Source organism: Hemitrygon akajei, chromosome 16, assembly GCF_048418815.1.
Source record: "Hemitrygon akajei chromosome 16, sHemAka1.3, whole genome shotgun sequence".
Taxonomy (NCBI): domain Eukaryota; kingdom Metazoa; phylum Chordata; class Chondrichthyes; order Myliobatiformes; family Dasyatidae; genus Hemitrygon; species Hemitrygon akajei.
This window is the reverse complement of record NC_133139.1, coordinates 28,312,170-28,324,369: the sequence shown is the minus strand read 5'-3', so window position 1 is coordinate 28,324,369 and position 12,200 is coordinate 28,312,170. Positions and strand designations below refer to the sequence as shown.

The window sequence follows — 12,200 nt, the reverse complement described above, 5'->3', positions numbered from 1 at the left end:
AAATGTTTATATTCATTCAATTCGGGTGACAGAAGCAGGTTCAAACATTTCAGGCGCTGTGTACATTTTGCAATGAAATTTAACACTGATGTAAAACACTGCATGTAATTTAAATATTTTCGTATGGTAATTCTAACTTTATTGAAAATTGTATTAAACACAACGTTCCATCAACCTTTGTCACAGTTGCCCTTGAAGTTTGCTGATGACTGGAAACTCCAGTGCAAGCCTCTGTTAATTAAAGATAGTTGTGCCTGACTCACAATAGTAATTTGCATTTTTATAGCACCTGTAATATAGTAAAGCTTCCAGAACACCCATTATCCAACAACATACAGTAAACAGCCCTTAATGGCAATATTTGGTGGTGGTGGTAGGGAATTGAACCTTTATTCAAGAAGGATTAAAGAGTATTTTAAAGAAGAAGTGAGAAACCCAGGCACCAAAGTCATAGATATCACATTAGGACATTTGGATTTTTTAAATAAGCTGTTGCTGGGCTGGAATTGACTGAAATGAGGCCTATTCACTGTAGCTCACTGAGGCCAAGGGTGACAGGTGAGCAGCAGTGGGTGTGAGTTGTGTTAAACCGGCTCTGAGAAGTGATGAGGTGGGGGTATGGGGCTCCCACCTTTCACATCCCCAGACCAACCCCGTGCCTCTCTCAACATCCAAAGTGGCTCTTTGATAGTCTAACAGAATCATCAATCGCCTGCTCACTGAACTGACTGGAACCTTTTGCTTCAGTCTGGGTCAGGCAAAGAGGCTTCATGAACCACCTCAAAAACCTCGTCACTGGCTGTCTGTCCATCCACTGGACAGTGCTGGTCCACTGGATCTCTTGCTGTCTCAATCAGTCTTGCAAGTATTCTGCACTAACCAGACAGGAAAAACAGCATTTGCGAAACAGCGAGTGGCAGGAAGTTTGCTTTTCTGGTTTCCAAAGTATCACATGTTCTCCTTAAGAAGACGATGCCTTTCATTGGTATTTAGTTTTGGTGTCTTGCCAGAGCGGCCAACCTCTACAAATGAACCAATACTGTGCTTTCCACAATGGAACCTTCTTCATATCCTCAGAGAGAGGACATGAGGCCTTATTGATTTGGCCTGTATCTGTAGTCCTGTAGATTAGGGGTTCTGAACCTGAGGTCCACAAACCCTTTGCTTAATGGGATTGGTCCATGGCATAAAGAAGGTTGGGAACCCCTGCTGTAGATGGGCTGTATCCCAAGACTCTATAGCACATGCCCCAAATTGTCATATTCCCATCTCCCTTTGTTAATCAATCAACATGCCTACCCTGTCAATGATGGTGGCTCTATTTCCCATAGTTCTCTGCACCTGTGAAACGCTTCCATCTTGTACATTGTGCACATAGGGGTTGTGGTTATCTAAGATGGCAGTGGAGGCTCAGTTACTGTGTATGTTCAAGACAGAAACTGATTTTTGGAGAGGAAGAGAATCAAGGGATAGGGAGTTGGAACAGGACAGTGGTACTGCAGTAACAGATCAGTGGTGGTTTATTGAACAGCAGGGTAGGTGTGAGGGCTGAATGATCTTCTTCCTTCTTCCGTTTCTTGTGGTTCCAGTGTCACAGGGAGTACTCACGCAACAGAATCAGATACTCAGCTTCAGCACAAAATGCCTTCCTCTCCTCTGGCTGCACTCCCTGGCCATCTCTCAGCTCTTCGTGACCAAAGTGAAATGACACGTTTCAAAGCGTAATGCAGGAAATCTATATTTGTGGGCAAGATCCCACAAACAGCAAATTAACAACACTCTGAAGATACGCTGATATTTAGATGTAGGAAGTGCCATTTTTCAGACAGGTCATTTACACAAGTTCTATCCCCCTCTCAAAAAATCCCGTTCCATTGGTTTGAAGAACAGGGAAGTTCCCTCTGGCATCCTAAGCCAAATGGAAGCGGGATAAACAAAGGGAATGAAAAGAATAGCAGAATGTGATATGGCAAGATGGAGAGATGTGGGGAGCTTAAAGACCAGCAAGCAGTTGTACCAAATGCCTGCCTCACTTGTGTTCCAAGGACCAGCATTTACCTTTACCAACAGACGGATGGTAGCATGGAAATCTGCTGCCACCTAGTGGCACAGTTGGGAAAGGCTTTGAAAAGAGCTCAACTGCAGAAGGAAGAACCTCCAGTATCTCCGTTGGTATTGGCACCTCTCTAACCCAGATGGAGTTACATGCATCAGTGCCACAAGGAGGAATGACAAATAGCAAATTAACAACACTCTGAAGATATGTCCCAAACAGCTTTGGGAGTCCGAACGAAACTGAGTCCCAGATCCACTCCCGGAGCAGCCGGAGTAGGCCCAGGCCTCAGTCCCCAGTTCACCACAGCAGCGGGATCAGTTCACTGCCTCGACACTGCGGAGTCAGGAATGACCATTCATGGGATAGCAAGCAAAATCAGTCTGACCCTGCCTCCATTCCTGACACTTGGGATTCCAGACTATCTGTGCCGGCGGTTAAATTGTCCAAGTATCAAGCAGTGCCACATTCTCGGACCCGGACCCTGGTGCCGTGTGCGTTGGGGTCGCCCCACCCAAAGCTGTTCTCAATCTCACCAAATCGGCTTGGCGCTCAGGGCGATCCAACCTCACACTCAGGTTAAGTGGACGGGTATCGAAACTCTTCCACACCGACTCCTCTCCAAATCGCTCACTCTGCCTCCGGCAGCAATACAAATCCGTCTGCTTCCCCGGTGGCTCGAACACATAGGGCCTCGCGATGCCCCAGCAAGGCTCATACCTCCAACCAGCCTCACCTCCGCCTGCCTCCTCACTGTCTGCGGTGATAGTTCACCACAATTTGCTTCAGGAAAGACGTCATAAGTACTGTTTTGAGTCGATTCTCTTACCTTACGATCTACCAGTAAGCTGCTGCACATCTTTGGTAGCTAAGCTAAATCTTAAACTGGGAGTGTGCAAGTAAGGAGGATGCAGAGTGCAATTCAGAACTGTAGAGGTGGACCTTCAGCCCATCATGTTCATGCTGACCCTTTTGTTTGCTCACTAACGTTATTTCCATTTCACCATATTAGGTTCATATCCTTCTACGCCTTGCCTATTAAAGATACTGTCTAACTGTCTTTTAAGCATTGCAATTGTATCAGATTCCACAACTTCCAGATATCAACCACTGTGTAAAAGACTTACTCCTTCGGTTCCCTTTATACTTCCTTCCTCTCACCTTAAATTTATGCTCTAAAGTTATACCCCATCTAATGTCCCTTATAATTTCATATACCTCTATCAGGTCACTCTTTCAGTCCAGGGTAATGAGTCCAGCCTATCCAATCTCTCCCCCCAGCTGAAGAACTTCAATCCAGGCAACATTCTGGTGAAACTCCTTTGCACCTCTCCAGAACGGGCACATAGTTCTTGTACTGTGGCCACCAGGACTGAACACTACTCCAAGTGCAGTCTAACCAGTATTTTGTAAAGATACTACATAATGTCCTAACTTTTATACTCTGTGCCCTGACCAACAAAGGCAAGCATATCTCCTTCTCAACCTTAGCGAACTGTGTTGCCACTTGCAGGTTACAATGGACTTGATTCCCAAGTTCTTGCAATGGAGGGAGTGCAGCAAAGGTTCACCAAACTGATTCCCGGTAGAGCAGGACTGATGAATGGAGTGAGAGACTACGACTGTTGGTCATGTGAGTTTAGATATTGAAAATTCTAAGATTATAAAATCCTTCTGGTACTCAACAGTATTGGATAGATTGGGTGATAGACAAATGCAGAGACAGTACATGGTGGGTAAACGTGAAGCTCTATACATTGCTGGCAATAACAGTACTTTTTTTAAACAGTGAAAGATTGGGGAGGGGTGCAGCAAGTCCTGGTGTCCTTGTACACCAGTCAATGACAGTAAACATATATGCACACCAAATGGTAAAGAGGGTAAATAACATGCTGGCTTCATAGCAAGTGCTTTCAATGTAGGAGCAGGGACATCTTACTTCAATAGAAAAGGCCCTTCATGAAATAATACTTTGAGTCTTGCATGCAGATTTGGTCATATTATCTAAGGAAGGATAATTGTGCTAATGAGTAGAGTGGAAGATTCACCACAGTGATTCATCTGTCCTGATTGAGTCAGCCCAAAATACAGACTGTTCATTTCCCTCCATGGTTGCTGCCTGATCTGCTGAGTTCCTCCAGCATTTTTGGGTGTATTGCTCAAGAGCTCCAGCATTGCAGAATCCCCTGGGTCACCACACCGATTACTGGGATGGGTGGGTTGACAGTACTAATGAATGAGGAAAGATTGGGACTGTTGGACCTATGCTGACTGGAATTCAGAAGACTGATAGGAGATATAAAACCCCCTCAAGTACTGGACAGACCAGATGCAGGAAGGATGTTCCCCATAGTTGTGATGTCCAGAAATAGGGGTCACAAGCTAGGATTCAAGGTGAGGTATTTGTGAATGAGAGGAAGAGACATTTCTTTGCCTAGAGTTCAATAAACCTGTGGAAATCTCTACCATGAAAGTAGTTGAAGGCAGGTCATTGAATATATTCAAGAAGGGGATTGATATAGTGCCAATTGCTAAAGAAGGGGTACACGGACCCCTTGCTTAATGGTATTGGCCCATGGCATAAAAAGGGTTGGGAACCCCGGGGTTAAAGATATCAATGGACATGGGAAAAAACATAAAAAGAGTACTAATTTTGGATGATTAGCCATGAATCTAGTGACTAGCGGTACAGGCACGAAAGGCAAAATTGGCCACTCCTGCTCGTACCTTCTGGGTTTTCAGCTTTGTATTAAATATTGCTGATTTTTGCTTCTCCAGCCTGGGTTTATATAGCACCTGTAACGTTGTGGAATAATTCACAGGAATTTTACTAAATATGATTTTGCACCATGCTACGCCGGTGACCAGGAGTTTGATGTGTACAGTGAGGATCATATCCCCTGTACAATGAGGAGCAGGCTCAACTCTGACTCAGCTCCGGGACTGGCAATAGAGCCAGCGTTCGATGACTGAGTCCAGCAGAATGTGGGCAGAGGGTTGAATGGAGGAGACCAGCTCGGTGCTAGAGGTCTCTAAGCCACTCCGACCCTCAAGGAAGAGGAGGATGTGCCTCTTCTGTGTGATGGAGGAGCACAGCCCCCCTGATGGAACGATGGTGACACTTGGTATGGGTTCCCACTCTTCCCTTAAAATTCCTACCTACAAGGTCCGATGCCCTGGGATGAGATTAGCAGGGATTCCCTGGTGAACCTTTCCACAGGCAAAATGAAGACACCCTGCAGTGGGAGAGGCTGCAGACCCCCTAAACACCGTTTCTCTCTCCTCTGCTGGGTTGGGCATCAAGGCTGAGAAAGGGTTTCATAACTGGAATAGGTCGGGCACACCAATGCTGCCCGGCCACTGTCTGCCCCCACCAAAGCTTTATGCAAGTCCCCCATCTCCTGCACAGACAGGGCGGATAGGGGGAAATTCCTCTGTCTCGGAACCAGGCTCCCGATGGATTTCAAAGCTGGATGCAAAGGCACAGGTGGATCCGGGCACCCTATTACCTGCAAGAGCAGGAAGTGCACTGCCCTCCACTATCGACCCGAAGGTGTGATCATGATGGTGTTGGGATCAGATAGGACAACCAAAGGCACTCGCTGGACTCTTTGAAGTGGGTGTGTAAGCCTCTAGCAGCAACAGCCCAGAAGAAGACAGGGACAAGGAAGGGGTTACAATCTATCACTACCAAGGTAGTGGACACTGTCATGCCCCTACTGAGGTTCCAGTCAACAGCAGAGAGAACTCTGGAATTTCCAGGGGTTGTTGCATTGAAGTCCATCTAGGTGTTGGCTGTTGCTGCTTCTAGGGTCTATCCATTCTTCTCCCAATGATTTTGAGGAGGATGACGGCAAGAGCTCAGTTGAGTGCCAGTAATTCAAAGCTCTCCTCGCTGTGGCAAGGTGTGGAGATGGGGTGGTGAACAATGAGCATTCATACTCTACCCTTACAGCAGGGTGCTGGCAACTGGATTTATAACACTTTTGCATAAAGGTAACATTTGTCAGCCTCAAATCAGTAACTGCTCAGCAGATTTATCAATCGCTGGCTCATTAGGGAAGGGGGATAACAGTGAATTTTCTGCAAGGGAATTTCACATCCTGCCGGAAAACTGAAGCTGCCGGACTCATGGATTGGCAAAGTGAGAGGAGATGACAGAGTAACTGACCTGTTAGCCCCCACTTTTCAGTGAGGGATCAGACAGCTTCATGCCATTTGCCACAACAGTCAGCACCTTCATTCTCCCCAGACTCAACGCACTACAAGCAGTGTCCACACTTCTCAGTTCCACTGGTGACACAAGTGTATCATCCTTGGCAGGATGGACTTCAGCCTAAGGTGAGGCATTGCTCTGGTCCCCCTGTGTGGCTGAGCCAATGGAGAAACTGAGGCTCCCGGAGACGTTTTTCCATATACGCAGGAGCGGCCTGGAAGAATGCACACCTGCAGGGTGCGGCACTGCGGACAAGCGATCCCACGCCAGTGTCGCCGGAGAAGGAACAGCAGAATTTCATGGCAGCTGGATGCAGCTGTCTGAGGTCTCTGTACTCAAGTGATTGCTCCCTCCCTCTCTTTCTCTTGAGGGAGAGTTGGTTGCCGGTTCCTGGGTTGGAGAATCTCGCAACAAAACAGATTGTAACACCGTAATTAGTGTCTACTTGTTAGCATCCCCCCCCCCCTTGCTATGAAATGGGTGATATCTCCCTGTCCCTTGTTAGTAAGTGAGAGAGCCTGTGGCACGTCACACTGTCGGGTAAAGATTAGCTTTCTGTTGGACTGCAGATCAAGGGGCACTTTGGGGGCTCTGCTTTTGCTTGCTTGGTGGGTGGTGGGTGCTGACACTTCCTGCTGAATGTGGGGGAGGAGGGAGATTAATGCCTTGCTGTGTGCGGGAGGAGGGAGAGGGGGCTTTAGGGTTCCAACGTTGTTCTGTTGTTTATTCTGTGGGGTTCTCTTCTGTTTTTGTGGATGTCTGTGAAGAGTAAGAATTTCAGGTTGTACACTGTACACATTCCCTGATTTTAAGTCAACTGGTCAGTTTTCTAGAGCTGGTCCCCATCTGCCTCAGCTCTTGGTGGTGGTTTCAAGCCCCACTGCAGAAATTAGATTTATAATTGAGGCTGATGTTCTGCAGGAGAACAGAGAGAGGTTTCTATTTTATGTTTACACACAAGGATGAGCTTGTCATTGGGAATGCAGGCACTCTGATAGCCTCTGAAAGATGTTTAGGAATGGGCCTGGAGACTCATAGAGGCCCGACGGGATCAGGAGATATCCTGACTGAAGTACATTAGAGAACCAGGTGTGTTATGATGACAATCTGAAAGATCGTTGTCACTGACGGTACTTTTTCTTCAGAAAAATCAACATTGACTTAATTACGGAAACACGAGGAAATCTGCAGATGCTTGGAAGTTCAAGCAACACACACAAAATGCTGGTGGAACACAGCAGGCCAGGCAGCATCTACAGGGAGAAGCGCTGTCGACGTTTCATTAGCCCTGACGAAGGGTCTCGGCCCGAAATGTCGACAGTGTTTCTCCCTACAGATGCTGTCTGGCCTGCTGCGTTCCACCAGCATTTTGAGTGCGTTGATTGATTTAATTACATTAATTGCTGCCAAGATGGATTCTCTCCTGTCTCTGACTAACTGCTTCAGAAGTTTAGTTGCCAGCGCGGCAGGTGAACCACCAGGCCGCGGTTCCCCGGGGTCAGCGGGGTCAGAGGTGCTGGCTTTCGGGACGCGACATAAAACCGGTACCTCATTTGCTCTACGAGGTGGATCAGAAGGAATCAGTGTCTCTGTTTGGGAAAAAAAAAGAGGACAGGGCTTATTGCTCAGCCTGTATTTCCACACAGCGTCTCTTGGCTTTACCTGAAATCTTGCTGTGCAGAAACTGGATGATTATTCTACCTACAGCCTTTCCAACAAAAGCGATTTCATCAACTGCGGTCCGTCCAGAGATAACGAAAGGCGGCCATAGAGAGACCAAACTCTTTTCTTTCCCACCCCGTTTCACCGCAGTACCTCAACACCAGAAAGCAAGGGGGACAGAAATGGAAACAAAGCCTACTCACAGGTCCTGCTGTTGACAAAGCTTCGCAATCACAGTCCAAACTAAAAATAACAGAGAAACGGCAAGGGAGTGATTCACTGACATTTATAACTTGGTTACGTTTTCATCTAAACACCAGGCTGAAGTCTGACAGTGGAGAGTTAAACAAAATCGTTCTTGCAGACTGGGAGGATCAAGTTGACAGAACGCAGAGCTCCACGAATTCTCTGCTCTATTAATAATCATTCGCTTGCTCCTGAGCCTGAGCGTCCAACAATCGTCTTCCTCTCGTCATTCCCCCCACCCACCCCGTGTTCCGATGCCCCCGAATCTCGCTGAGGATGAAAAGAAACAGAAAAGCGAAGAACGTGACGGAGAGGAAAAGAAAGAAAGTGACTGCGAAAGACAGAGCAGGAGAATGAGAGAAACAGAGAGAAAGTGGGAGAAATAAAGGGTGAGAGAGGAAAACCTAAGGAGAGAAAAGTAGAAGTAGAAAAAGAGGGGAAAAAAAGAACGAATGAAGCGAGAGCGAAAGAACTACTCGGTGAAACAAGTTGTTATTTAACAAGGTGCACACAGCCAATGATGCACGGTGCGTTATTACACACGGATTCCCGCGCCCAATGGTCACACAGTGCATTACTGCTATGTGTATACATACCTGCACACTTCAGGACAAACTAGGGTGTTACACCCAATGGTACCCAGCGCACAATTTGATAATATGCACTGGGTATTATATTCAATACGCTCCATAGAAAATTAATTTAAAATTTAAGAATTGTGTCACTTAATACCCATTGTAACCCTGCGACACATGGGGTGCTGTTCACAAAACACCCAGTGATATACAGTGTGTTATTATATAAGATACACTGAGTGTTACACCCAGCACATAAATGGTATATTATTGGGGTGTGTGAATACTGCTACAGCCAGTGCGACAGGGTGTCTTATCGTATAGTACTGTACACAGGGTGTAATACTAGTGACACACGATGTGTCATAGGGTAATGTATTTACACGGGGTGTTGTAACCAGTGGCAAAGGTATGTTACCTCTTGTTTTATGCAGCTACGCGCGAATAATGCATAATTCACACAACAAACCGAATCCATTTAAAATTGCACACAGCTCTTTTTCCGCCTGTAACTGGCTGCGACTTTCAAACGTGCACCGTTTACCTGGTTTGCGCCACTGTGAAGCGGCGCTGCATGCGAATGCTCCTGTTCATTAACAGCTTGCGGAAGAGCAAAGGGGAATTTCGCGGCGACGGTCTCGGCGAGTTGACCGGTGACTTCCTGGGAGCTAGGGAGGGGGCCATCTGGTTCTTCGTGCCCTGGGGTCGCTCATCGTCACGCAGCGGAGTCATCGAGTCACTCTCCTCTTTCGCCCGGGCCATGGGGAGGGCTGGTCTCCTGACGCCCACTCTCTCTCTCGCCTGCTCCAGCCTCCGGAGCGGAGAGGAGGACTTACAAAGTTAGGCTCTTAAATCCCCAGAGAACTGACCGGGGTTTCTAGAGAGAAACTTTCAGACGAACTTCAGAACCATCGCCTGCAGCTGATGTCAGGAGTTGGCGCCGATTTTACCACCATCTGATTCCGATTCATTTGGCTCTTTGTTGAATTGAGTCTAAATGACGAGACACCCGCAGACCAGAGGCTGTAATGAATCAGCAAGAGTCTGAGCCGACCCCAGCTCCGCTTCGAGACAGCGCAGCGACCGGGTGCAATGTTTTTCAGAAGTTGCCCCACTCACGCTGCCTATCTCTGCACAGATGTCTCCGAGGAGGATCCGAAGTCCAGGGGTCGGATTGCCGCCTGGGTCCAACCCCGCTCCAAATAAAGAGATTAGCTCTTAACCGATGCGAATCCAGTAGGCGCCGAACCGCTGCAGCACAAACTCGAAAGGGGGGTTAAAGATTGGACGCCGATATGGAAAGTTCAGTTAAACGCGGGATGTGAAAGAGGGAGGATTCTTCCTGTGTCCCTCAGGTCTCGACCCCAGTCTGTGTCTATCAGAACGTTAGACGATGAAAGACGATTAGAGTTTTTATTTCTTTACCGCTTGGCAAAAAGTCCTAAATGCTTCACGGAAGGCAGAATCAGACAAAAAGTAAACGAATAACCGACACCCAGCAGGTTAGGACGGTTTAGACAACTGAGGGGTGTCTTAGGGAGGGAGTTGGAACGCTCCTTAATCATTGGCCAAACTACGGCCGCATTTAAGTGTTTAGGAAATGGAATAAACATGATCTTCTATGTCACCCAGTCTTCCAAACATCCATAAATCTTGGATTGTTTTTTCAGCATTTTCTACTTTTATGACAAATTGCCCTGCTTGGTTCCATCATCTGTTTAAAGTACAAAACTTTGTACCAGAAAACTGCAGCCGGAAGGAAAGTCCGCTGACCACAGAGAGGGCTGCTGAGTCTGTGAGATGGAAAGGTTAGAGGAGACTCAGAGGTAACATGTATAGAGCAGATGGGTTGAATGGCCCATGCCTGTGCTGCAGGCAGCTCCCAAGTCTGTAAAACTGAAAGGATGAAATCACCCCACCACAGCACCACACACTGTGGTACAGAGTGGTCTCATTTCTGCTGAGGTCAACACAACCTGATGGACTTATGGTCGGATCTCTCTCACTAGCGTATGATCCTCTCCCAGCTACCTACTGTTACAGTCAGACTTTGCTGGTTCCAGGTCAAGCAGGTAGACAATGTGTCTACCACTGCTCATCCTCTGCTTCTCTGAGTCATAGTCACTTAGTGCCTGTTAGCTCTACCTCCTAAGTGTTCCAGCTAACGGTGTACCTTCTCTAATCCCTGTTAAGAGGCATTCTTGAGTTTAGGGGAAGACACGCAACTAAAATCGAATCTATATTAGCAATGTGGATTTTTAACAAAAGTCCCAAGTCACTTAACAAGATTGTATAGATAATACTTTACACTGTGGTGATATCAGGAAATAGAGTCATACAGCACAGAAACAGGCCCTTTACCATGCTGAATCATTTAATCGGCCTAGCCCCATCGACCTACACTCAGACCATCGCCCTCCATACCCCTCCGATCCATGCACCTATCCAAAATTCTCTCAAACATTGAAATTGAAATTACATCCACCACTCGCTGGCAGCTCATTTCACACTCTCACCACCCTCTGAGGGAAGAACTTTCCCCTCATGTTACCCTTAAACATTTCACCTTTAAGGATGTGATTTCGAGGTACTTGGAGGCACATGATGAAATAGGCTGCAGTCAGCATGGTTTCCTCAAGGGAAAATCCTGCCTGACAAATCTTTTGGCATTCTTCGTGGAAATAACAAACAGGGTAGACAAAGGAGAATTGGTGCATGTTCTGTACTTGGATTTTCAGAAGGCCTTTGACAAGCTGCAACAGATGAGGCTGCTTAACAAGTTAAGAGCCCATGATATTACAGTGAAGATCCTAGTGTGGATAGAGCATTGGCTAATTGGCAGGGGGCAAAGAGTGGGAATAAAGGGAGCCATTTCTGGTTGGCTGCTGGTGACTATTGGTGTTCCATAGGGATCTGTGTTGGGACCACGTCTTTTTACACTATATGTCAATAAGTTGGGTGATGGAATTGATGGCTTTGTGGCCAAGTTTGCGGGCGATATGAAGATAGGTGGAGGAGCAGGTAGTTTTGAGGAAGCAGAGAGGCAACAGAAGGAGAATGGGCACAGTGGGAGATGGAGTACAGTGTTAGGAAGTGTATGGTCTTGCACCTTGGTAGAAGAAATATAAACACAGACTATTTTGTGGAAGATTGGTAGCTCAGCTTGGGTACTGGGAAGTTTGGTTGATCACTCAACTTGGTAAAATGTTTGCAGACATTTCAGCTCCAATTGAGAAGCCATCGTCAGTGTGCAGTTGACGGTGTGGTCTCCTTGCAGAGAAAAGAGAAACTTTGATGTCTGCAATTAATGAACTGCCGGTAATCTCGTGATCTGAACAGCAAAGCAACCACTTCCAACAGACTTCCCTTGAAGCCAGCCAATCAGAATCTTCTACTGCTACACTGTTCGCAGTGTTTTGAACCAGGACAATCAGATCATGATGTCCAA

General features: G+C 46.9%; 1 protein-coding gene across 6 annotated transcripts in view; it reads right to left on the bottom strand.

The window, feature by feature from the left end:
- LOC140739897 (3',5'-cyclic-AMP phosphodiesterase 4C-like) overlaps positions 1 to 12,200 on the bottom strand; it is a 287,627-nt gene that overhangs the window by 145,165 nt on the left and 130,262 nt on the right. Inside the window, exon 1 of one of the 6 annotated variants that reach the window (XM_073068550.1) lies at positions 9,297 to 9,870. The exons of 4 other annotated variants lie outside the window; for them this stretch is intronic. In XM_073068550.1, coding sequence (XP_072924651.1) covers positions 9,297 to 9,514 — 218 coding nt within the window. In that variant the 5' untranslated portion in view covers positions 9,515 to 9,870. Of the gene's footprint in view, positions 1 to 9,296; positions 9,871 to 12,200 lie in introns of those variants that run through there. One more of the 6 variants, XM_073068551.1, reaches the window with a different exon arrangement.